The 23,634-nt window shown below is 35.5% G+C and overlaps 5 protein-coding genes across 11 annotated transcripts; 4 read left to right on the plus strand and 1 right to left on the minus strand.

The window, feature by feature from the left end:
* Positions 1–2,568: 2,568 nt before the first annotated feature.
* On the plus strand, positions 2,569–5,917 carry LOC114712849 (uncharacterized). 7 transcript variants are annotated; one of them, XM_028897407.1, is made up of 4 exons: positions 2,569–2,765; positions 3,369–3,434; positions 3,772–3,816; positions 4,717–5,917. In XM_028897407.1, the coding sequence occupies exon 4, from the start codon at positions 4,743–4,745 to the stop codon at positions 5,778–5,780; it is 1,038 nt and encodes a 345-aa protein (XP_028753240.1). In that variant the 5' UTR covers positions 2,569–2,765; positions 3,369–3,434; positions 3,772–3,816; positions 4,717–4,742; the 3' UTR covers positions 5,781–5,917. The 7 variants fall into 7 exon arrangements, with proteins under 7 accessions (XP_028753240.1, XP_028753241.1, XP_028753239.1 ...); XM_028897408.1 differs by having other exon boundaries at positions 3,777–3,816; XM_028897406.1 differs by lacking the exon at positions 3,772–3,816 and having other exon boundaries at positions 2,569–2,771.
* Positions 5,918–7,319: 1,402 nt separating this feature from the next.
* LOC114712899 (mRNA turnover protein 4 homolog) lies at positions 7,320–10,634 on the plus strand. The gene is made up of 8 exons (XM_028897457.1): positions 7,320–7,434; positions 8,072–8,237; positions 8,616–8,706; positions 8,803–8,861; positions 9,023–9,083; positions 9,430–9,520; positions 9,615–9,691; positions 10,164–10,634. Exons 1-8 carry the CDS (start codon positions 7,407–7,409, stop codon positions 10,278–10,280), a joined length of 690 nt encoding a protein of 229 aa, XP_028753290.1. The 5' UTR covers positions 7,320–7,406; the 3' UTR covers positions 10,281–10,634.
* Positions 10,635–11,395: 761 nt separating this feature from the next.
* LOC114712855 (transmembrane protein 87B) lies at positions 11,396–17,035 on the minus strand. Its single transcript, XM_028897418.1, has 5 exons — positions 16,690–17,035; positions 14,741–15,668; positions 14,561–14,656; positions 12,515–12,651; positions 11,396–11,890 (listed from the first exon to the last, which is right to left on the minus strand). The coding sequence occupies exons 1-5, from the start codon at positions 16,923–16,925 to the stop codon at positions 11,728–11,730; spliced, it is 1,560 nt and encodes a 519-aa protein (XP_028753251.1). The 5' UTR covers positions 16,926–17,035; the 3' UTR covers positions 11,396–11,727.
* A 2,167-nt stretch (positions 17,036–19,202) lies between these two features.
* Positions 19,203–20,711, plus strand: LOC114712875 (protein SUPPRESSOR OF GENE SILENCING 3-like). Its single transcript, XM_028897438.1, has 2 exons — positions 19,203–19,246; positions 20,023–20,711. Exon 2 carries the CDS (start codon positions 20,040–20,042, stop codon positions 20,709–20,711), a length of 672 nt encoding a protein of 223 aa, XP_028753271.1. The 5' UTR covers positions 19,203–19,246; positions 20,023–20,039.
* Positions 20,712–20,727: 16 nt separating this feature from the next.
* On the plus strand, positions 20,728–23,634 carry LOC114712876 (protein SUPPRESSOR OF GENE SILENCING 3-like; the record flags this gene model as incomplete). Its single annotated transcript, XM_028897439.1, has 5 exons — positions 20,728–20,835; positions 21,028–21,322; positions 21,547–21,791; positions 22,715–22,872; positions 23,198–23,634. Coding segments are annotated over 5 exons (1,032 nt in total), but the record flags the coding sequence as incomplete, so codon positions are not given.

Here is a 23,634-nt window from a genome sequence, read left to right on the forward strand (position 1 = left end):
ACTATAAAAGGCGCGAAGAAGCATTAATGAAGAGATTGAATACCTGAACTACCACCTGCGAATATTGAGTTACGCATTCAATACTCTGTTTTTCACGTTACTACTGAGCATCAGTGTTTATCATTGAATTCACTCTGTAAGAGAGCCATTCACTACTTTTATTAAAAACTTGAGAGACACTCAAGAGTGTGGACTCTTGAGAGGGGTTGTATCCTTACGGGAGTAAGGGGAGTGATTGAGCGATTCAATTACTGTACCGAGGCACCAAGAGCCCTGTCGATCTTGGAAGATAGTGAAACACTCAGAGGTGTTCTGGGGACTGGAAGTAGGTCACGTGGTTTAGACCGAACCAGTATAAATCTTGTGTCTCCTCTCTGCGGTTAAAATTCTCCTTACTCTGACTCTCTGTTTTTGTTCAATACTTGCACGCTTTTAATTTTAAATTTTTTTGTAACTCACCCAATTCACCCCCTCTTGGGTGAGATTGTTTCTAACAGTAATTTTGAGGGTATTTTAGCGTCCTTGTCCCTTAAATAAATGTGTTCAATTTGTCTTGTTGTGATTGTTCTGCCCTGGTACTGGTGAGTTCGAGACAGAACGTGACGGGACAAAAAAAATTTCGGGACGGGATGAGATACTAACCACCTTGTCCCCTCCCGTACCGTCCTGGGTTTTTTTAAAAAGATTATTTATTAATAATTATTATTAGATTATTCAATTTATTTAATAATACTAATTATTTTAATAGTGATTTTTTGCTCTTAAATTGTAATATTATCTCAACAAAATCTTCTTCCTCAATAAAGTAATTCATAAAGTCATCATATAGTGTTTCTTTTATTGTATTTTTTTTACAATATTACTTTTATACCTTTTTTATACTATATAATTGAACTTTTTATATAATTTTCTTACAATGTTTTTATCTTTATAAGCCCAATAAAAATAAGCATTAAAACATAAAATATAAAAAAAATTATAGTATATTTTTTTTAAAAAAAGGGGAAGGATCTCGTCCCAGTTCTGATGGGATCGGGGCAGAACCAGGATGGAAAGGGACACGGGACAAAAATCCTGTCTCATCCCATTCAGTGAACACCCCTAGCTTTAAAGTTAGGCTGAAGCAAAAGTCAAAATTTGTAAGTTTTAGAAAAAAGCCACCATAAAAAGAGAAAAAGGATAACTATGAGATGAGAGAAAAGTGTCATAAAATGGGTCCTACCTTATTTTAACCAAAAAAAAAATTATTCCAAAAATACTCAATAGTTATATATTTCTTTAACCCTATTTATAAGGCAGAAATAAAATTTTTTTTCTTAATTCTATTTACAAGTCACTTCATTAAATTTTTGGCATGAATGTACAATTTTGTTATTTATTTATTATAGTGTATATAGTTATTTTTGAAAGGTATATATGTTAAATAGAACAAAGTTTAAAAGTTATTATATTTTAATAAAGAGTTAATATAATTTGAGATTTTTTTTATTTGTGTGAAACAAATTGAAAGTGATTTATAAATAGGACCAGAGAATTATGTTTATAAAAGTATCCAAAGAAAGAAAATATTAAATAATAAATTTAGAAAAAATTGGAAAAAAGTATTTATTAAAAATTTAATTAGTAATAGGGACTTAATAAATTTTTATACAAACAGAGTAGTAGCACTTTGCAAATTAATTTTGTATACAAATCCTTTAATCTAAATCCTTTTTACCAAGTTAAAATTCTTGTTACAATTTTGCCACAAACAAATATTATTTTTATAATTATAGTTTTAATTTTTTTTAACAATTATCATAGTAAAAAAATCATATAATAGAAAACGCTAGTATTTAATAAAATTTACGTCCATTTTAATTATTTTATATGTAAACTTATTTTTTATTAATTATTCAAACAAATTTTAATTTTTCAACTGATTTTTTATAAACATCAATTTAAATACTACCTCTGGTCCTAATTATAAGAACCAGTTGACTAATTTGAGGAGATTAAGGAAGTAAGTTGAGTTAGTTATTTGTTCTAAATAAGTGTTGTTTTTTCTAAAATATCCCTACTAATCAAGTGAATTAACTAGAATTATAATTATTAAAAGAATTATCTTGAAAAAATTGAGTAAATATGATAAATAAAGTAGATTAATGTTTTATATTTAGTACCAAAATAAAAATCAAACAGGATCTTATATTAAAAATACGAGGAAGTATAAATTATATCACACTGGAACACATCTTTATCATCATTAATACAAGTACACCAGTAATTCTAAAAGAATAATTTTAAAAAGTCACGTCATGTGGAAAAGTAACTCATATACTCTCCATTCTAAGGCAAGGATGGCATCATGCGAGCGCGACTAGACGGCCCATGGGGTACTGAAATTCCGCATTTCCGTCCGGTTAGGTCACGTGTGTAGTTACGGGGATCAATCGGCAACCAGTTACATTAGAGCGTGGTTGCACTGCCCTTATTAGCGCGTGTTCTTGAACTCGCTAGATAGAGAGAGATAGAAATGACTCGAACTCGCGGGTGTCGAAAATTTCGTTCGTTTCATTTCCCTCCCAACTTCCGCCAACTGAACAAGAAGGACCTGAGATTTAGCGCTATCCTCCTTCTCGCCCCCTTATACGCCTACCCCTCCATTCCATCGCCCCACCTCTCAATTCGTACTAGGAATCTCCTCTCTCTTCAAAACCTCGCTTCAAATTCGCTTGATTTTCCTCCATCTTCAGTTTTCGCTTCTTCTCTTCCATATCTGCCTGGTACGAGTACGATCCGTCCCTTATCATCTCCGTCTTCAATTTTCTTCTTGCTTCCCCCCCCCCAGAAAGATTCTCGTAGCGTCTCTCTTGGTTACTGGCTAGCGAATTTTGATGCTGAACTAGTTATTATATCCCATTTATCTTGCGTTTTTCTTTTTTTATCTTTTTTGTTTTATTTGCTTATTTAAGGGCATATTGAGGAAATGCTTTATCCATATCCATCTAAGTGGGGTTTCTACAAAAATCGGTTGTAGAATGAGCTTGAAGTGCATTTATCAGATGTTGGCGTTTTTCTCGGCAGTCAAGCATGTGTGCCTTTTTATTTAAACGGCATTTGATTTACTGTGATAAGCATTACTTTGCGTTCTGGGATTTTGTATTTAATTATTATTGTATGATTGGATTTAAAATAAAGTAAAGTTAGCGACTTGTACTTCATACTCTACCTCCATGTTCTACTTAATATTTTATTGGGCTGGCTTCTTGTCTTTGCTTGCAAGTTTTTCCCATTAGCACGCTGCTTCCTTTTCATCAATATATATATATATATATATATATATATATATATATATGTGAGACTCTGTGCATTACTATTCAATCCAGATACAGTTTGGTCGCTGAAATAACTTGCTGCTTCCAGAAATCAAATACTCTTCAACAACGAGGCTGGTAAGATTGTCTTTGCAAAGACAACCTTTTTTCCCCCAGTGAAGACTATTGAGTGTTTTTTTGGCCTACTTTCCTTTTGCCCTTCTTGTGATGCTAAAAAAAATGGTCAATTTGAAGATTGCGATGTTTGAGAGGGTGGCCTAGACAAGGTTAAAAAATTGAACCTTTATGTACGACTTTTATGTTGACTGTGGAAGTCATCTACTATTTTGTCATGATCAATGGCGAATGCTTTTAGGAATTGTTGTTTGGCTCAAGTAGATTGAATTTCCTTTGGCAATTGTGATTGGGATATAATGCCTTGACATTTTTTGTTGCTACTTTATTGACATGGAAGGAAAGTCAAAATGGAGGAGTGGAAGGATAAACAGACAGGCTATTGGTAGGTACTAGGTAGATATGTAGATAGAAGGACAAACAGATAAAACTTCTGATCACCTCTTGCTTTCTTACCATATTCTGTAGTGTTTTGTTTCCACTGTCTTGCTTATTGCCATTGACATGTTTCTGTGTTTGCATGCCGCTCACATGTTGCTGGGGCACTTGTTCATGATTACCCCCAAGAAAGAAAAAAAGCGAAATCAAAGGTGTCCTAACTTGGATTTCCTTGGAAACTTGGGTGTGTTTGTCAGAGCATAGTTTCATCAGCATGGGGCCTGTTTCCATATCCGGAGAAGAGGCATGAATTCTAGCAAGGGATCTCATTTATTTTTGACAATTTTTGCCATATTGGTGCTTGAGTTTGAGCATAGAAAATGTGCACATATGTTTGTAGAATATGGGATGAATAGTGTTTTTCCTCCTTTCGCATTTTTTGCTTCTATGGAAATGAACTTCCTTTCTTTGCATATACTTGCTCAGTTCCCAAGTTTGGATTCACCACAGGAAGACAGATCAAATTTTCTTCTTGGTGATTCTGAAACAGAACTGGATGAATGCTTGAGTTAGTTAATTATTGATGTGATTGGCCCCCAAGGGAAGCACGAATTTGAGAATTGAGATAATTAATTCTAAACTTTTTAACAGTCCTTCATTGTGGTGTTGTTGTGCTTGCATTGGTGAATATATTTTTACTACCGGCAAAAACCTCTCATAATTCACGTATTGAGTCGCTGATCCTTTCACGATTTACATCAGAAGTATATAACAAGAAGCACTTGTTGTGCCCCACCTCTTCCTTTCTTTATCCGAATAGCCAAAGAATTATTGATCTGACAACCTTATTTTAGTATTATAAAAAAATCAGGATTTATTTACCATTGTTCTTCGTTAAAAATTTCAGGTTCTGCAACTTCTGTAAATAAGGAAATGGCAAGAGGAAGCAGGGGACGACACACAATTGCTTCCCGTCAATTACGGCCAACACCATACCCTTTGCCTGCATGCAAAAAGGATATGTGTGACGCTTTATGCTCAAAGAGGTGCTCTACTGACTTGGATAAGAATGATTGGGAAAATGTGACATGTTCTGTCTGCATGGAATATCCGCACAATGCAGTACTTCTACTCTGCTCCTCTCATGACAAGGGCTGTCGTCCCTATATGTGTGGAACCAGTCTTCGCCATTCAAACTGCCTCGAGCAGTACAAGAAAGCTTATACTAAAGTGGTCTCATCCAATTTGCCTCTCGAGAAGAGTGAAATCACAGAGCTGGCATGCCCTCTCTGTAGAGGTCAGGTGAAAGGTTGGACAGTTGTGGAACATGCACGAGAGTACTTTAATGCAAAGAAAAGAAGCTGCATGCAGGATAACTGCACATTTGTTGGGAACTACAAGGAGTTGAAGAAGCATGTCCGGGCAGATCATCCTTCAGCACGTCCGCGTGCAGTAGATCCTGCTCATGAACAGAAATGGCAGTTGCTCGAGTGGGAGCGCGAGCGAGAAGATGTTATCAGCACAATAACATCGGCCATGCCTGGGGCAAGGGTTTTTGGAGATTATGTCATTGAAGGAAATGATAATGATCTCACTTCAGAAGATGAAGATGGGGATTCTAATGTTGGTTCTGCTGAAAGAAGTGGCAGATTTCACATGGACTTAGAGGCAATGAATTTCTTTTTGCTATTTCATGCGGTTCGGCAAGGGAATGAACTTAACTTCAGTAGACAACAATTGGGGCCGGAGCTGGCTTCTGGAGGAGTATCCAGTCCGGCCAGTGCTCTCCATGCACCTTCTGTTGGCAGGGTGGATTTCTCTGATCAAGATGATGACAATAATAGGTTTAGTGAAGGTGTTGGTTTGTCACTGGCTAGCCGCCTCCATCGCCATGGCCGTGGCAGATTCTTATTTGGCCGCTCAAGCAGGAGACGAAGAAGGAGAGAAGCGCACACACGAGGGAGGATGTAGATAAAGAAACCATGCACAGCAAAGCAGGAGGTTGGAGATGGTGTTTGTTAGGTTTATGGCGGAGCTTAGTGACAGAAAATGATTGATTCAGTAACATTTACATATAGATTATATTCAGGAAATAGGAAAAATTAGATAGTTACTGTTTCCCCCCCTCTTGTAATTTATTTTCTTGTACATTCCAACCTTCCTCCTAGTAGAAAATGCCAATGCTTTTCTTTCAACCAGAAGCTTATTCGCTGGCTTTGCATAGTTTTATGGCTTTTACCGCCAATGAATGACCTTGTGTTTCTCGGAAGTTGATCCCAATAATCCCGGTGATGTATGAAATGACTCAAAAACGGGGTTACTGATTGTCTTAAGAAATTCCAAGTGATGTAGTAATGTTTCAAACGTGTTTTTAGGTTTGTTTATAATCATTTATAAGTAATTTTTTATATAAATTTTTTAATTGTGATTTATGAAATATGAAATAAGGAAGTAAAATGAGTTTGTCTAGGCTGTATATAAATACTTATACATTATAATCCCTAACAAGCCTTGACACTCGAAATAATACTAATCAAATGAAGTGAACCCAGTAATTTAATACTATTACTAAAGATATGTTTAGAAGTTAACAAATTTCGCTAACCCTTCTTACCTTTTTTTTTTTTGGCCAACACGCTAACCCTGCTTGCCTATTGTATGATTTTGCATCAGATTAATCCTTCCGACTTCTTGACTCACAACCAAGTGCTTCATTTAACTGGAATTAAAAACTATACTTTATTTCAACGTAATTTTTTAAAAAAATGTTTTTGCATTAAAAATTGACTGAGTGTCTGATCATGAATTCATAAATGGCTGCAAGAATAGCATCATGCTCCTTTTGGTAATAAGGACTTTTTTATTTTCAAGGTAAAGATATCTTATTATTAGAGACAATCTTGCTTAAAATATTATCAGGCATTAAAAATATACATCTCTCTCAGCAAGGATTCGAACATTGGTTCACTATTAATATTATTAGTTTTTTTTTTCATAGCTAATTAATTTTTTTAATGTCATTATTTTTTGCAAATAAAATGATTATCTGGCCGGGGAGCAAACATATGTTTATAATCTAGATACTTTAGTAGAAGAGTGAAATTCCACCCATTTAAATATATTAAGGACAAAATTGCATTGCCAAATACTTTCAAAAGTAGTTTGGTGTGCTTTTACCTTTTTTTTTTTGGGCCATGCCTGGTAAAATTTATAATTTAGGGAGAATGAAAGAAAAAGAAACTGGAAATTATAAGTCACAGATCAGGTTTAATAATACAACTTTATTTGGTATTAACAACTAACAAGTCTGAATTTATAAATGATAATAAATTTTTGTTGACATTCTTTATTCTTTATTTGATATTTTCAAAATTCCAACTTTTTTTTTTTAAAATCATTGTCCCTATAATTCATTATTCATTATTTATTATTAACCTAAAAGCGATGGTGTTGTCTGTTGACGGGAGCCGCGGCTGCAAAACCCTACAAAGCTTACGATACAAAAAAAAGAAACCATCTTGTTAGGTTCTAAGGCTGCAGTGCGGAGAACACCAGCCCTAGCCGAGAACCCAAAAGGAGGCATCGTCACAACAAAAAATGCCGAAGTCCAAACGCAATAAAACAGGTTTTGTTTCTGTTAAGCTTCTTATATTTTTCTATGTTCAATGTTTTTGTTCATTCGTTTGGCGAGGAAATTTTGGATTCTTGTTAACGCTACTAAAAAAGTTTTCTGTTTGGTTTCATTGGTAAAATTTGATTCTTTTGTTCATTGAGATGTGGGAATGATTAAACTTGAGGCCTACACCTCAGCTAAGATTTCTGCTTTTGTTTCTCGATTGCTGTTATAGCAAACAGCCGTCTTTTAGTGAACCGAAGGGCTGCGTCTGAATATGAGGTTGAAGCAGGAAAAAACATTTGAAGTTTATTAACTTGTTTTACTCTTGTCTGCAAAAATTGCAGTTTAGAAGTGTCCTTCCTCGAAATCTCAAGTTTAATTTAAATTGTTCACATTAATATCGACTTTAGATTTGGTGCTGAGCCTAACGTCAACGATCTACGTTTTTGTGGCTTGGTCGAGAGGGTATTTTGTTTTCACTTTTACCTTGTCATGAGTTCAACTTGTCAGTTACCAGTCAGAACTATTAACTGTCTAACCACTCTTATAAAAGCAACCATGGAGATTTAAAATCAAGCAGTTTACAGGTGTATATTCTGATTGATGGTGTCTTACCTAATTTGTTTGTTTGTTGGTGAAAATGCAGTCACACTCTCGAAGACTAAGAAAAAGGGGAGGGAGCATAAAGAAGCAATAGTAAATGCCATAAAAGAGGCTGCTGAAAAATACAGCTCAGTGTATGTGTTCTCTTTTGAAAACATGAGAAATAAGAAATTCAAGGAGTTCAGGGAGCAACTGAAATCTAACAGCAGGTAATATTGATTTCTGCATGTTCTTTTCATTTGCTGGAAGGTAGAAACTAAGATAAACCATTAACCATGGATTTGGTGCTTATTGATTGGGAGTCGTCATCAGTTTGTTAGATAGCTGAGCTAAAAATCATTCCCTAGTTCTTAATTTATAATCTAAAAATAGAGGTCGTGTTAGTGTTGATTGTAAAATTTCTGTCTCTTGAGATGCGTCTTCTGTAGTGGTTCTAGACTTCCATTCTGTAGTGAAGCCACCCATTGAGGAAAACTTCATGAACTTAGGGAACTGTATGCTTTCACAAAGTATCTGGGCTTCTCATGCAAAGGTGATTATATGATTACTAATTTTTTTTCTACTGCAACCTGTCATTTAACTTTCAGGTTTTTCTTGGGGTCAAACAAAGTCATGCAGGTCGCTTTAGGTCATTCTGCTGCTGATGAGATTAGACCTGGTCTTCACAAGGTTTCTAAGGTAGGTAGCCAATATTTATAGGCTTATTTCTCATGTGGTAGTATTTTACTTTCAGTGAACTTATTTTCATTCGATCTTTCTTGGTTTTTACTTAAGCTTCTGCGAGGAGATGCTGGAATGTGTTTTACAAATTTGCCAAAAGAAGAAGTTGAAAGGTAATTTTCGCTCTTCTCAATATTGTCATGAAACTAAGAAAGAGTAGAAAAGGAACAGGCCAATGGACTGAGTGAAGGCTGGTATTGTTTTTGTTTTCCACTTTGATCAACCTTTTGGCAGAAACTGGACTAATCTAAACATTTCTGATTGTGTTTTGCAGGTTATTTAGTGAGTTTGAGGAGTATGACTTTGCGAGAACAGGAAGCACTGCGACTGAGAAGGTTATTTCTCATGCTCTTGGCTTTCATTTTAAAGGTGTATTGGCTAGCGATGGGAAGTGGCTGGAGATATTTGTTTCAGTTGTATTGGGTCAATGAGAAAGTCTAGTTTGTGTGCTGCATTCATCTGTTAACTTGTGTTAATAGTTTCATACTTTGATTCTGATGAATAGCATTTGATTATAGGCTCAAAGGGGCAAGGTTATAGCGGTTACATCTTGCTCTTGCAATTTTTTTTTTCTTTCGGTGGTGCTCCATAGGAAATGGAGAGGCTTCTTGGCTATGGGATTGTGTAGAATGTCCATGTAATCTGTCTATATAATGATATTCAATCATTAAAATTTTTTAGGTGGAACTCAAAGAAGGTCCTTTGGAGCAGTTCACCCATGAGATGGAGCCATTTCTACGGAAGCAAGGCATGCCTGTCCGGTTAAATAAAGGTACACAGTAGTTTTCTTCCCCTCCCCCTTCCAAATATGATTCAAAAGCACATAAATGTGAATTTACCAATAATCAATAAGTTATAAATTGCAGGAGTGGTGGAACTTGTCTCAGATTTTGTTGTCTGTGAGGAGGGGAAGCCATTGTCACCTGAGGCATCTCGCATACTGGTTAGCTCACTTGTTTTAGTACCTGAGTATTTTTGTCATCATCATAGGAGCAGATAGCTTCTTTAGTAATGGGTTTTATCTAACTGTCTTGTCATCATTTTCCCTCTATATCCATCTCCCTGGTAAATGAGGAATATCTATATCAATGATGGATTTTATTGATTTGTGGATTTTTTTTGGGAGTAAATGTAGGGTCAGGGTCATTTCCTATCACATTTCCTTCCTCTTTCCCCTGTCATCGTCTAACTTCTGCATGTCAAACATTGCCTACGTTCATGCATATAGATTCATTTGCAACTTAGGTTGTAAGTATATACTTTGCCCTCTATGCACCACTCCAATCCGGAGTAAGTAGCAGCTACACGATTTGAGTATTATGATTTTCAATGATAATAGAATAAGGCATTGTAATTTTGATTTTTTTTTTTTAGATGTTTTCTGCGAACTAATATCTGATTGATTTTCTTTGCAGCGTTTACTGGGAATACAGATGGCTACATTTAAACTCCATCTGATATGCAGATGTAGTCCTGACGATTTTGAGCTGTACATACAAGGACCAGATGATTCAGACGTGGAAACGAATTAGAATTTCAAGTTGGCGGAGATGGGTTTGCTTCTCGATTCAGTGGCAACATAACTTGTGTGGTCTTCTGGCGTCCTGGATTTTTGGCGTGAGCATGTTTCTGTAACCTATATATATGTATTCTAGGCCTTATTTCTAGAATTAGTCCATCACTTCCGCAGCCCCCAGTTTTGTAATCTTGAAAATGTTGTCAAAGTTGAGTGGCTAGATATGCTTTATATAGCTTCAGTTTTGTTTGCGGTCATGAATTTTGGATCTTTTACTGAACTGTTTTTCCTTCCAATACATCCCAGTTATTCTTTAGTCAATTACATTATTTTTACGGTGGATGGGGGAAAATGGTACCCTGAACATAAATTTCGTGTTTCATTTCTATCCGAACCTTTCTCATTTACGGTCTTTTTTTGTTTTGATAATTTGTTCCATACTTGAATATATATATGTGTGTATATATAAATGCAAATTAAATCGCTTCCGAGGTTACCAGTTTAATTCTATTTGTAACCTTATCTGTCGTTCTAATTCGAAAAATGTTTAAATTTAGCATGAAGGGAATTATAATGTTAGGATGTGTGTTGAACTTAATGATGCAAGAAACTATTAAATATCTCTTGCCCTGTTAGCATACCAAGTCAAAAGAGCAAGAGACATTCTCTTCTCAACTAAAGTTTGATAGCTGAAAAAAGACGGTACATCTTAACGTTATCCAGTCATACAATTAAACATTTTTTTACAGATAAAATATCCTGTGATAAAAACTGGTTCTCTACCGGGAACAAATTATGCAATGTTAAGAAAATAAAATCGGTCAATTTGCATGCTTCTAGGACGTCTATTTTTCCCCCCTCATTTGCAAACTGAGCATTACTATGGGCATTAGGAGGTTCATTAGAAGCCCATAACCCAGCAACAAGTAATTGTGAAGAATAAAACATTAATTCTTGTCTTGTAGTCAGGAAAGAAAAGAAACAAGTTAGATGAATTATTATAGTAGTTTTAGAAAGAAACGGCTCACCATAATTTGGAGGGTAGCTAATAATAACATATCACAAAAAAAGGATCAAACGAAGGATCCACAACACCAGACCCTTTGTGTTAATGCTGGATGTAACCTGATCTAATTAATTTGGTCAACCTTCATTGACTCTGTTCTTGTTTAACTCAATCTCATCAACCTGGGCAAGCGCTAACCCTGCTCTACACTTTAAAGGGTGAGGAGAACTAGCATACCGTATTGGTCATCACCATTTGGACTGCACGCTGTGCATTAATTACAAACACAATGTTACAAGGAAAGGCTTCTGAAAAAATAAGCATATCAGAGCTGTTCCATCTCTCTAATCCGATAGGTCAAGAAATAATTTTACTAAACCTTTTGGCTCGTGTGTGGTGGCGTGGCACAAATGTGAGATCAACCTAATTGGCAAGACAGTGAAGTTGTTGAGAGACGTTATTCCCTTTTGTCTTCCTCTACTTCGTCTTCTTCATCAAAGGATTCATTATTTCCAGCATTCTTCTCCTGCTTGACTGAGCTTAGTTCGGTTTCTTGCTTCGTTAGAGATTGAGCTTCTTCGTCATCAGATTCATCTCCCACTTCCTCAGAATATGCATACCTGTGCATGGTTAGAAAGGTTTCTATCAGCACAAAAGCATATGGATGAGACTCTTAGGCCACTTGAATTAGGAATTCCTATATCAGCACGAAAGCATATGGACGAGACTCTTAGGCCACTTGAATTAGGAATTCCAACATGAATAGGCACGCCACTTTTATGCTTTCCAGTCATACTAGTTACTACTACAAAATGCCAAAGCATTTCAGCAAGAAAAAGCCAAATGTCATCTTTTCAAGTGATTTCAAGATCGGCAAGTCACAAAAGTGACAAATTAGCATATAAACCTTGCCTGGGACATACAACACAATACTCTCTGCGGTAACTTTCATTTGATCTTGTCACCAAAAAAGGGGGAAAAAAAAAACTTTCATACGATTTTTCACTTGTAACCATTGATCATTATTCAAACATTAATATCATGGAATTTGGCCTTGAGTTTCTCCAAGCACAATGTAATATTTTCTTCTTAGCAGGAGAGAAGTATATGCTGAAATTCTGTAGCCAACTTATGCGAATCCATTTTAAAAATCATTGATTCATTTCTATAGAGAACACAGTCAATGGTAACAGCAGGAAGGAAAGAACATAATTACTACTTAGAATTTGAAAAAAGGAATGAACCTTTGAGAGCTTTGAGATGGGGCCCAGAGATAGCATATAACACAGAGCAATGCAAATGCTAGAATGTCCCAGAAAGCAGTTATGATCCAAGCACTCTGCCACCGCTCATTGAAAGGATCCGTGGCTTTGAAGTACAGCTGTAGAATTAAAATGCAGCAAACGGTAATGGCAGTTCAAATAAAAAATCAAAAGACGTGTTTATTATGCCAAAGATAATTAAAACCAGGCATAACGTACTCCCAGAATATTTCTTTCAAAAGTATTAAAGAAGAATAGCACATTGAAGGAGATAGAGATGACAATACAGTCATCCTAAGATAATTAGAATGCTTTATTTTATTTTAATTAGAATATTCTATCTAGATTATCTTTTAGATATATTTTGAATAAGGATTGTAGCAGTTTAACTAGGACTAGGAATAAAGCTGTACAAATAAGCCCCAGAACTATTCGTTTGTATTCTCGTTTGTCTATCAAATAAAGCTATTGAGCATTTCAGTCACCTCCTTTCTACATCATGCTCTCTCTCCTCCATTTCATGTTTCACATCACCACAATGGCAGGGTTGCCACTATACAGGAGACATGAAAACATGCAGGAAAGAAAAGCAGTGCCAGGCCTTAGAGATGCTAGCTATCTCCACATCCACTCCATAATTTTTCCCATGACTTTCTGCTCTCCACTCCTTCACATTTAAGCATTCCCTAACAAACTTCTAGAAACACTCACAAATAGCCAACGCATGTCCTTCAATGCTTACAAGTCCCTACCTTTCTCATGCCATGCTATCCATGCTAACTACATGGCCGGTCATGGCATATCTTTCCCTCAAATCCTTGCTTACCTTTTCTAACTTATATGAGGTGTCCAACATACCTTCACTCAGAGACAGAAAATCTGTCATGTTCAAGATTTGCTGGTTGAGTCAGGTTTGGTTGAATTCTTGCCCCATTTGATCAATGTTACTCCTAGTGCGCGTAGTCTTGTGGTTTCCTCCACTAGGTCCAGGTTATTAGATAGTTTCTAATGATTATTGACCCCTTGATATTGATATTTACTGCTTCCATGCAGTTAGTGGACCTTTCTGGTGCATTATCCGATGAAAATGTGATAGATAGTCAAAGGTGGTTTTATAAACAACTTCATAATCAATGCTGGTACAAAATGCTAGCAACTATACAATGCAATATACGGCCTGCAGATAAGTTCTTCAGGAAGTAAGCAGAATCTTTGGATTTCTGGGAACAATCACATTAGGCACAGGGCTTAGACAAAATATCGTAGCGGACTATTTTTTTTTTTTAAATTAATGTTCGAAGACAATTTCCATTTTGATAAAGTATGTATTCGCCAAAAAAAGGAGTATTCTTTATGATGCTAAAAGACTATTTTCACCTACAGACAGCAATCAGTTCAAATGGGTCGGCATTTGTTTCTCCTAAACAAAATCTTGAGCTTGAGGTTTGTGGATAAAGAAAACTGCTGCGAGAACAGCTTTACACTCACAAGATCCAACTTAGTTCAATCAAAATTAGTTAGGGCTTAACATAACTTTCAAAACCTGGTCAGTCATGATCCCACCTAGTTCAATCCAAATTAGTCAGGGTTCAATGTGGCTTCCAGAAACCAGGTGGTATGTCCCAGAAGAAGACTGTTTTCACCTCATGCATTTGGCAGCACTGACAGGGCATCTAACCAGAACTATGCCCCGTGTGAATTCTGAGACAGTTAAAGTTGCTATCTGGGGCCAATTAACTGTAAAATTATTTAGATGCTACTGTAATCAAGCAAACAGGAGAATAAAACAAGACTGTAGTTTATCATAATTTTTAGATGAATTTTCCTTCATCCACAGGAATGTGAAGGTTACGGAAGGAAGATAAAACATGAAAAGTAATGGTAAATTCATATCAGAGTGAGGATAAGACTGCTTTCTTGTCTTCTTTTGAAATAATGCAATATGTAAACAAAAACATGAAAGTCAATTATTAATTACACAGTCAATTTTCTTCCGTAAGATTAGAATATGCTGATAAAAACTCTTACCTCATATCCTATCCAAACAACTGAGGAGATCACTGTTACTGTCAATGCATTTGAGAACTTTCTATATAAATCCAACTTAACAGAACTCCTTTTTGCCTAAAAAATGATACCCAAAAAAGAAGAGAGTCAAATCTTAAAGGTAGAACATTGCAAAATAATATGAATGGGAGGGAAGGGTACCTGTAATTGTTCCAGAGTTCTTGAAAGAGATGTGAAAATCCATAATATCAAAAATGCATCCAGGAAAGCATCAGGAAGGACTAGAAGAAGCCTTGCCCTTCCTGATACATCATTGATGGTCCCCACATATTCAGCAATATTCAGTAACTCAGATGCTAGGAAGTAAGTTATTCCAAGTAACAGAACCTTTGAGGTAAGGCCACCAAGAGTGGGCCGCACAACACCATAGCCCATTGAAACAATGAGAATAAGAAGCCGTGATATTGTTTTTCTTATGGCTCCAATGGTGACAACCCACGTTGTGAGTACAACAGGTCGCATTCCAGAATTATTGAAATTCACATACTCAAAATACCAAAAAACCATCTCAAATAAACCAAGAGCAATGACAGCTGAGATACAGTGCTGAAGCAGCAGTATGTCATCCCAAAACCTTGCGTACTGAAGAAACCAAGCAAGGCTAAGGCACATGTAAGCAAGTGTCATGAATACATAGAACTTCTTTAAAGGGGCCATCCTACCAGGTAAGAACCCATCAGGGTTTTTCCAGATTGTCTTCCCACTCATTACCATGTCCTTGAGCTTTGGGTTGCATGCTACAAAAAACAAATTATACATTCCAGTCTTCGTGATGGGAACTTCATTAAAATCTAGACTTGTTGTTAAGATTTTTCCACTGAAATGTACATTTAAAATGACAGGCCAATTAATGTCTGTTGCAGAAGGTCTCCTGATAACTTCCCCTTGCTTGCAGCCTTCCATCTTAGCTAAATCAGGGGTGCAACATATGGCCCGTTGTCCACCATATGCAGAACCACCAATATCATTACGATCAGCTGCTTCAAAAATTATAATCTGTACCAACCCAGTACTATGCTTCATACGTTTGGCAGCAGTCTTACTTCTCCTAAAGGTGATATTCTCAAATCTGTTTCCAAAATAACAAGTTAGTGTTTCCACTTATGTTTGTTGCCAAATTCAAAGAGGTAAAAAAATAAAAATAAACCCAATCGCAGTGGTTCCAAGAATAGTACATGTTACATCAGTGTTATTGATATATTAATATCAGTTTTGTCAACATACACGTCTTTCTCAGTTCTTCATAATGATTCAAAAAGTTGACCTAAGTTGCATGATAGCACCTCCCATCTTGGTAAATTATAGCAGACTTAATTATTAGAACAGAATGAAATAAAAGAAGTACGAGGGTTTTGTCCTAATCCTCTATTCAGCTCCACCCCCAACACTGCGTATAGTTTCTTATGGAACAATGTGAGGAAAATACGTCTCCAAAATAAGTTTAAAAGCAATTGCTCTCCCCCCCCCCCCCCCCCAAAAAAAAATTTCAACCATTAACTACCTCCATCGACCCATTTCAGTAGTTTCCTTCTGTCCCTACTTTTTCGTGAATTATGCTCAAGCGCAGGAATCGGTTTCATTTAGTTCATTTTGTAAGTCCCATCTTGTAGCCTTCAAAATTAAGCAAAGAGAAAGTTTTATAAATTGGAACAAGCCTGGCAGCTTCACCTATGTATCAGTTTTAGATACAATGAATCACTTAAATCACGAAAGAAAGCTTTAGGAAAAACTGCATAACACCCTGTTTTCCATTTCCCTTCCCCAGCCATAATAATTAAGCCAAAGTCAAGCAACGAACAAAAGTGTGCCACTTAGAAAATATCCTTTTAGTTCAATACTACCCTTCAGTTTTCAATCCGAACCTCCAAGATTATAATGAAATTATGCATAACCCCTTCGCAGTTAAAGATTTTGAGTTAAAACCGTCTATTAATACTGTGAGAGCCTTTATGACAAATTATTCGAAGTTTAGTCCTTGGCACCCAATCTTGACGCTTAGCAGCTTAAGCTTTTGTGGAGAGAAGAGGGTATATTTTGACAAATCCAAATCACAATCAGAGAGTAGGAAGGAATCCAGATTTAGAGATTACCGAATGTAAGAATGGCCATCGTTGATCGACGACATGCCCGTCGGAGGAGCAGCATTGAGAGAAGCTACTATACCTTCACTGCCACCGGAGAGAAGGTAAGCATTGCCCACTTCTTTGAAGGGCTCCTTATCGTAGATGTGAATTGAAGCATTGGAGGTAACAAGAAGAACGGAAGCTACAAAGACAAGTAATAGGCCACGCAAGAGAGATCTTCGTCTTTCAAATGCTAAATCCATGCCGACAAATGCAGGATAGAGAAAGGGGGAGTGAGATTGGATCAGCGAAAATGGAGGGAGGGGAGGAGAGAGAGTGTGCAAGGCGTGTAGTAGCAGGGGAGAGCGAAACGGAAGGAAGGAATTTGGTGTGGGATCGTTGAAGCGTCAATTTAAGGGTCTGTTTGGCTAAATAAAAGCAGAGAGGGGAAAGGAGAGTGAAACGATTGAATATTATCTTGTTTGGATTTTTTTTTAAAAAAAAGAGTTTGAATATTATCTTGTTTGATTCATAAGAAGAGAAAAAGAAATTTTTTTTAACATGAATACTTTTACCCTTATTTTATTTAAAATATGAGTATAATGATCACAATGTGACAAAATATGAATATAATGGTCACAGTATGATAAAATATTACTCTTTCTTTCCAAATACTCCTAATTTTGAAGGGGATGGAAGAAATTTTTTTTTAAAATTTTCTCTCATTTTCTAAAATTTATATGTTGCCGAATAAAAAAAAATAATTAAAATCCTTTTTCCTTCTTCTCCTTTCCAAATCTCTCGTACCAAACATACTCTAAGCGAAAGGCCCTAGCTTCACATGGAGGGAGGCTGCTCATCGCGCTCATGTATCTCTTTTTGTTTTGTTTTGTTTTTTGTTTATAGTGTTTTTATTTTTAATAAAATTAAATTGTTTGGAAATACTCTCTCTGTTTTTTTTTTAATAAACAACAACTATGATCTCTTCTTGTTTATGAATATAAATAATATTTACAAATTGTTTTAAATTTTAGTAACAAATTTTTTATTTTGTCCTTATTAATTATTTATTTTAATACTTAATATATTTATTATTTTATTTCTTCAACCATTATTTCTATTCATCACATTGTTCTTTTTTTTTTCATAATTCTCTTTGTTATATCAATTTTTATTTTCTTTCTTATATTATCTCTCTCCCCATAAGTAAGAATATTTTGAAATTTTTTTTTTAATTTTTAATTTTTGTTATCTTTAACTAATTTTTTTGGTCTATATAATGGGGTATGAAATTACTTATAAAAAAGAACAGAGGAAGTATTGGCTATTTAAAATTTTTTCAATTTAATACCATCTCAAAAATTTTAAAAATATTAACAGTTAACATTATTTTTTTTAATAATTAGTGTTATTTTTTTAATTTTCACATTTATAGAAGTGTTTGGTAACTTATGATATAACTAGGAATTTAAGTTCATATTTGTTTTAGGCATGTATCTAGAATTATTTGTTAGCTTATGAAATAACTATGATTTTGAGTTCATAATTTATTTCATGAATTAATTGATTTTGACGGGCAAATTTATGCTCAAAACCATAACTATAAATTAATTTTATTCAACATTTATTCTACCAGTTGGTCCAAACACATGGATTAGGCTTGTATTTGACATGCTGATCTAGCAAGCTAGATAGCTCCATCAACTTCACGTTAGACATGCTCATATCTCAAACCATTATTATGTAATTGCTAATTTGTTGAATCAATTACTAATTATGTTATTATCTTTTATCCTAATTATGAGATATCGTTTATAAGCTATGAATAAAGTCTTATAATTAAGACCAGAGATAATATATTATATGTTATAATATAAAAAGTTAAGGAAATAAATCCTATATAAAAAGGAAAACAAGAAAAAGAAAAATGAAAAGGAAAAAGAGGCAGAAAATATACTCATTTAAAAGTTTTTTTGCCATCCATTTAATACTACTTCCAGTTCTTAATATAAGACACTGTTTGATTTTTATTTTGATCATAAATATAAGACTACAATCCACTTGGTCTCTTATATTTATACATTTTTTTTTCCAAAGAACCTCTTCTAAAAATGATAGTTCTAGTCAATACACTTGATTAGTAAGGATATTTTAGGAAAGACAACACCTATGTAGGACAAATAACTAACCAACTTACTTCCTTAATTTCATGAAATTAGTCAGCTGGCTCTTATAATTAGGACCGGAGATAGTACTTTATAACATAAATAAGCTATTTTAGTTGTATCAATGCGAAAATAGATAACTAGTCATTCTCTCTCTATAGTGTGTGTGTGTGTGTGTATATATATATATATATATTCAGTTTATATGAATATAATGGATCGTTATATGTATTAATAAAAATTACCGACTTCTGAGACCTGCAGAAAATAGAAAGCTACTCGGTACGAGGGCGCGTGTATTATAGTCTCTAGCTCAGCTATTTCACGCTCGAATCTTTCACGTTTATCAATCACGATCCTTTCTTCTATTTCACTGCCCTTACGCAGCTTGTGGTCACCAATTGGGTTGGTGTCATCAGGTACTACATCTGCGTTTCCAGCCTCTTATTCTTCGTCTTTCTGATCCTCTCTTACTTTTCGCAATGATCGTATTATATATGATCGCATTGCATGCAACGCTTCGAAATGGCTTCAATTTTTGCATTGCTTTGCTGGTTGATGATCTCGAATCGATGCGTTAGTATTATTAATCGCCATTTTTTTCTTCCGTTTTCACTTCAACTTGCCTGTACAAAATTCTCTTCTGATATCTTCCACTGCTTCCTGTTGTGGAGGCTGTCCGTGTTTTTTCGTTGTTCTAGTTCTGCGGTCTCAAGATATAAGTTCTTTTTCCCCATTAAATGACCATGGGGTTCTAACATTATAATAAAAAAAGTGTCTTAATGTCAATCTGATCATCAAAGATTGTTCATATCACTTCGATGCTCACAAAGTTTGGTGTGGTTTCAATTTTATCCTTAGAAAGATACAGACAATGATACAATACCAAACAAAAATCCGGAGTTAAGAGCTCAATTTCTTGAGTGGTAGAACTCTTTGAAGAAATTTTCCCTTTCTGAATTTGCTCTTCTGTTAAGGTAAAAAAAAAAAAAAAAGATGTTAACAATGGTACAAAGAAAAGGCATTTCCACCAAAAAAATAAAGAAAAAAAGAAATGGCATTATTTGTTCTTGTTTTTCTTTTTGACCAACGAAAAGATGTTATCTTGAAATCTCTGGAATTTGTTTCTCATAACATCAAATCATTTGATTGGTAGTCGGACTCTGGAATAACAGTATTGGCATCCCCGGAATAGGTTGTGAAACTGGTATCATGGCTGAGGATACCGATTCATTTCCAATGTTGGGAAGTGTTTACAGAGTTTCAGGTTCCAAGATCAATCACATGAGCCAGAATTTAGCCAAAATCAAAACGAATTCTTCACGGACTGGTGATTCTCGGGTGAACTCAAGACAGTCCACGAACTTGGCTGGTGATAGTGGTCCAAGAGCTTGTTATCCTCAAAATCCTAGTTCCAATGTTTGGGGACATCCAAATGTAATTTACAAGCTTGGAAAATGGGGAAATGGTGAATCGGGAGAGACTGAAGGCAAAAGCCAGCAGGCTAACCCAAAACCCCACAATGCTGTTGAATATGGAAATAATGATGAAGTGGGTGACAATGATTCTGATATCATGTTTGATAGTGATGATGATATTTGTCTTGATGATGCTGATGATGAAAGCCATGAAGAACGCAAGAAGAGCAAGTGGTTCAGGGCATTCTTTGATGACTTAGGTGGCCTGACCAATGAGAATATAAATTCACATTCAAGGGAATGGCATTGCCCTGCATGCCAAGGGGGTATTGGTGCTATTGATTGGTACCAAGGGCTACAGCCCCTAATGAAACATGCCAAGACAATAAAAGCTAGGAGGGTAAGACTGCACCGACTGTTTGCTGAAACTTTGGAGGGGGAGTTGCTGAGTCGAAAGCTCCAGTAACAATGGATGGTGAGTCTATGGCAGGTGGGAAGGTCTAGATAAGCAGGTCAAAGATCATGAAATAGTTTGGCCCCCAATGGTGGTCGTCATGAATACAAGATATGAGCAGGATGAAAACAAGAAGGTACAAGCATATCGGTTTGTTTGCTAATTGGAAAAGGAGCGTGTAGTCTTAATTTACTTCTTTTATTTTTAATCATATATAAGCTACCAGGTTTAGTTACCGATTTTCAATGTTCTGCAAGAGCTCTTTTGTCCTATTATTTAAAACGCTGCTATTTCATCTGTCAATTCACCCTATTGAAATGAATTGTAGTGGATTGGAATGGGGAATCAAGAGCTTCTTGATTGCTTCAGCGAGTATGCTGCATTGAAGGCTCGTCATTCATACGGCCCACAAGGGCACCGAGGCTTGAGTGTTTTGATTTTTGAGCCTTCAATAGCAGGTTATTTGGAAGCTGTGCGTCTTCATAAGCATTTTAAAGAGCAGGGAAGAGATAGGGAGGGTTGGACTCAATGTCAGAATCCATTTGTCCCAGGGGGAAAGCGCCAGCTATATGGTTACTTGGCTTCTATGGAAGATATAAATGTTTTCAACAGGCACCATGCAGGTTTTTTCCCCTCTCCTATAATCAGTCTCTTTCTATCTTATATATCAATTCATTCATCTTATCTTGACATTTATTATAATCATGAACATGAAAATTCTATATACCTCTTTCAATTTGATAGAGATGCTTTATATTGTTCTTGTTATACCCATGATTGCTTTTTCTCGATCTCTTTCCTCTTTAAAATTTTGAATGCATGTTACTAGTAAATCTACACTTTTTAGGGAAGTCAAAACTGAAGTTTGAAATGAGGTCATACCAAGAGATGATTGAGAGCAAGATAAAGCAAATCAATGATGATGCACAGCAGGTTGACTATTTCAAGAGAAAGGCAACTAAAGAGCAAATCAAATCACAAGTCCTTGAAGCCTCTTTGTGTCAAATCAGTGAGAAGTTACGCCGGACCTTACAAGAAAACCGTGTTGTACGACAACGTACTAAAATACAGCAAGACGAGAACAAGGAAGAGGTAATATAATGTTCTGCAACTAAAATTAGACTACTCATGGCCATAGAATGCTGCTTATCTTGTCTATGGAAACGCTTTGGTGGTTCTAATATAATGCAAAGCGTTACACAGAGATTGGTCAGGATGTTTCGTGGCACCTATTTATGCTGGTAAATGACGGTTACGCTTTTGAAGTGGCTCATAGAAGCCTGTAAATTACTACTCCTGTCCTAAATATATGACTCTTTTTGTAGTGTGTATAAAGGTCTTATATTTAAGATTGGAGGAGTATATACTTAGTATTGCTATTCATTTAATCTGTTTATGGTTTTATCATTTTTGTTTCTTGGGGCTTCTTGGGCGTTTCTCACTTGATATTTTTTTTGGATTTGATGTTTCTTCTGATGGAATGCCATGCGTTTACAATTTCTTTATCCCCAGATTAGCAAAATTCTGTGGAAACACTCTCTATAGAGGCCATAATGTATTTTTCTTAAAGACTCAAATGCTTATTATTTTTCCTCCTCTTGAGCTAGATTTCTAGATGTACCACTACTTTTTTATCAGCACCTGAACTTAACATGAATTTAATGTTATTCAATACTAAGTGAAGTAGAAAACTTAACTACAGCTTTTAGGTATTTGTCATTTTTTTTTTTGTGAAAATATTTGTTTTCAGTTCCATCAACGAGAAAATCAGAAGTGAATTTTTCCTCTTTTTTAACAAATTACCACATGAATGGGTTTTTCAAGGAATTTCCGTCACATGTCATATATTAAAAATTATGATGGAAGCGTTCAAAGTAATTTACCAAATGTGCTGTTAGTAAAAGGGCATGGCATTTCAATTCTCTTTTTTATTTGTTAGTGGTAGATCCTTCAGAATGACGATGCAATAAATCCATATTGCATATGACTGATGGCCATAATATATTCTCTTATAGATGGATGCACAAGAACAGTTCTTCCTTGAACAAATTCAGATCATTCAACAAACTATAGATGCAAAGGAAGATAACTTTGAGAAATTTCAGCAGGACAAGCGAGAAAAAGTAAAACAATGTTGTGGAGGTTTTCCTGAGAATGAGGACCACAAGCAAAGGTAAGAACTCCCATGTTCAATATAAGCTTCTCCCAGAGAATATAACATTTTGGAGATATGAAAGGGAGCCATGCATCCTTAAGATCATCCTGCAAGGAACTTTATTTTGGACAATGTTCAAAGACGCTCACAACCATAATGCAAAACAAAAACAATTAAAATGTATATGATTTATATTGTTACTTTTTGATTATATAAAATAGATTTTGTCGTTTGGTCACATAGGCAAACACTCTTTTGACTTGGTTGGTAAACAATATCCAATTCTTGATCTAGTGAACTTAGCTAATGATTCCTAGTGTCCTCCATTATCTTCAATCAACAGTGTGGAGAGATTGTCCAGTTTCATAAGGCTCCAAGACAATGAGATGAGGGAATTTGAGGCTGAGAGAGATAAATTGGTAAAGATTCATGGAGAGAAAAAGTTGGCTCTCAGGAAGAAGCTGTGGCAGGAAGAGCTCGAGCTCGAGAAGGAGTTTGAAAATGAACTGACACAGCTCATGAACAGATTTACTTCAGGCCCTTCTGAGGAAGAAAATGACAGGAAATGAATGTGGCAAGAGCGCATGTATCTGCATGAGCTAGAGATCATGCAGAGAAGTGGCAAAAAAGCTTATCTTCATGAGATAGATAGATTAGTTGCTCTTAGACCGGCATAAATTTTGCTCTGTTTCACTCATCCTTCAAACTAGGGAAGAGCTTGAATAGGTTGATGTGAACGGTTTTGATCCCATTTAAGCCATTTGTGGTTTATTTTATTCA

This window comes from Neltuma alba, unplaced genomic scaffold, assembly GCF_004799145.2.
Source record: "Neltuma alba isolate B1F8T4 unplaced genomic scaffold, ASM479914v2 tig00011398_pilon, whole genome shotgun sequence".
Classification (NCBI taxonomy): Eukaryota; Viridiplantae; Streptophyta; class Magnoliopsida; order Fabales; family Fabaceae; genus Neltuma; species Neltuma alba.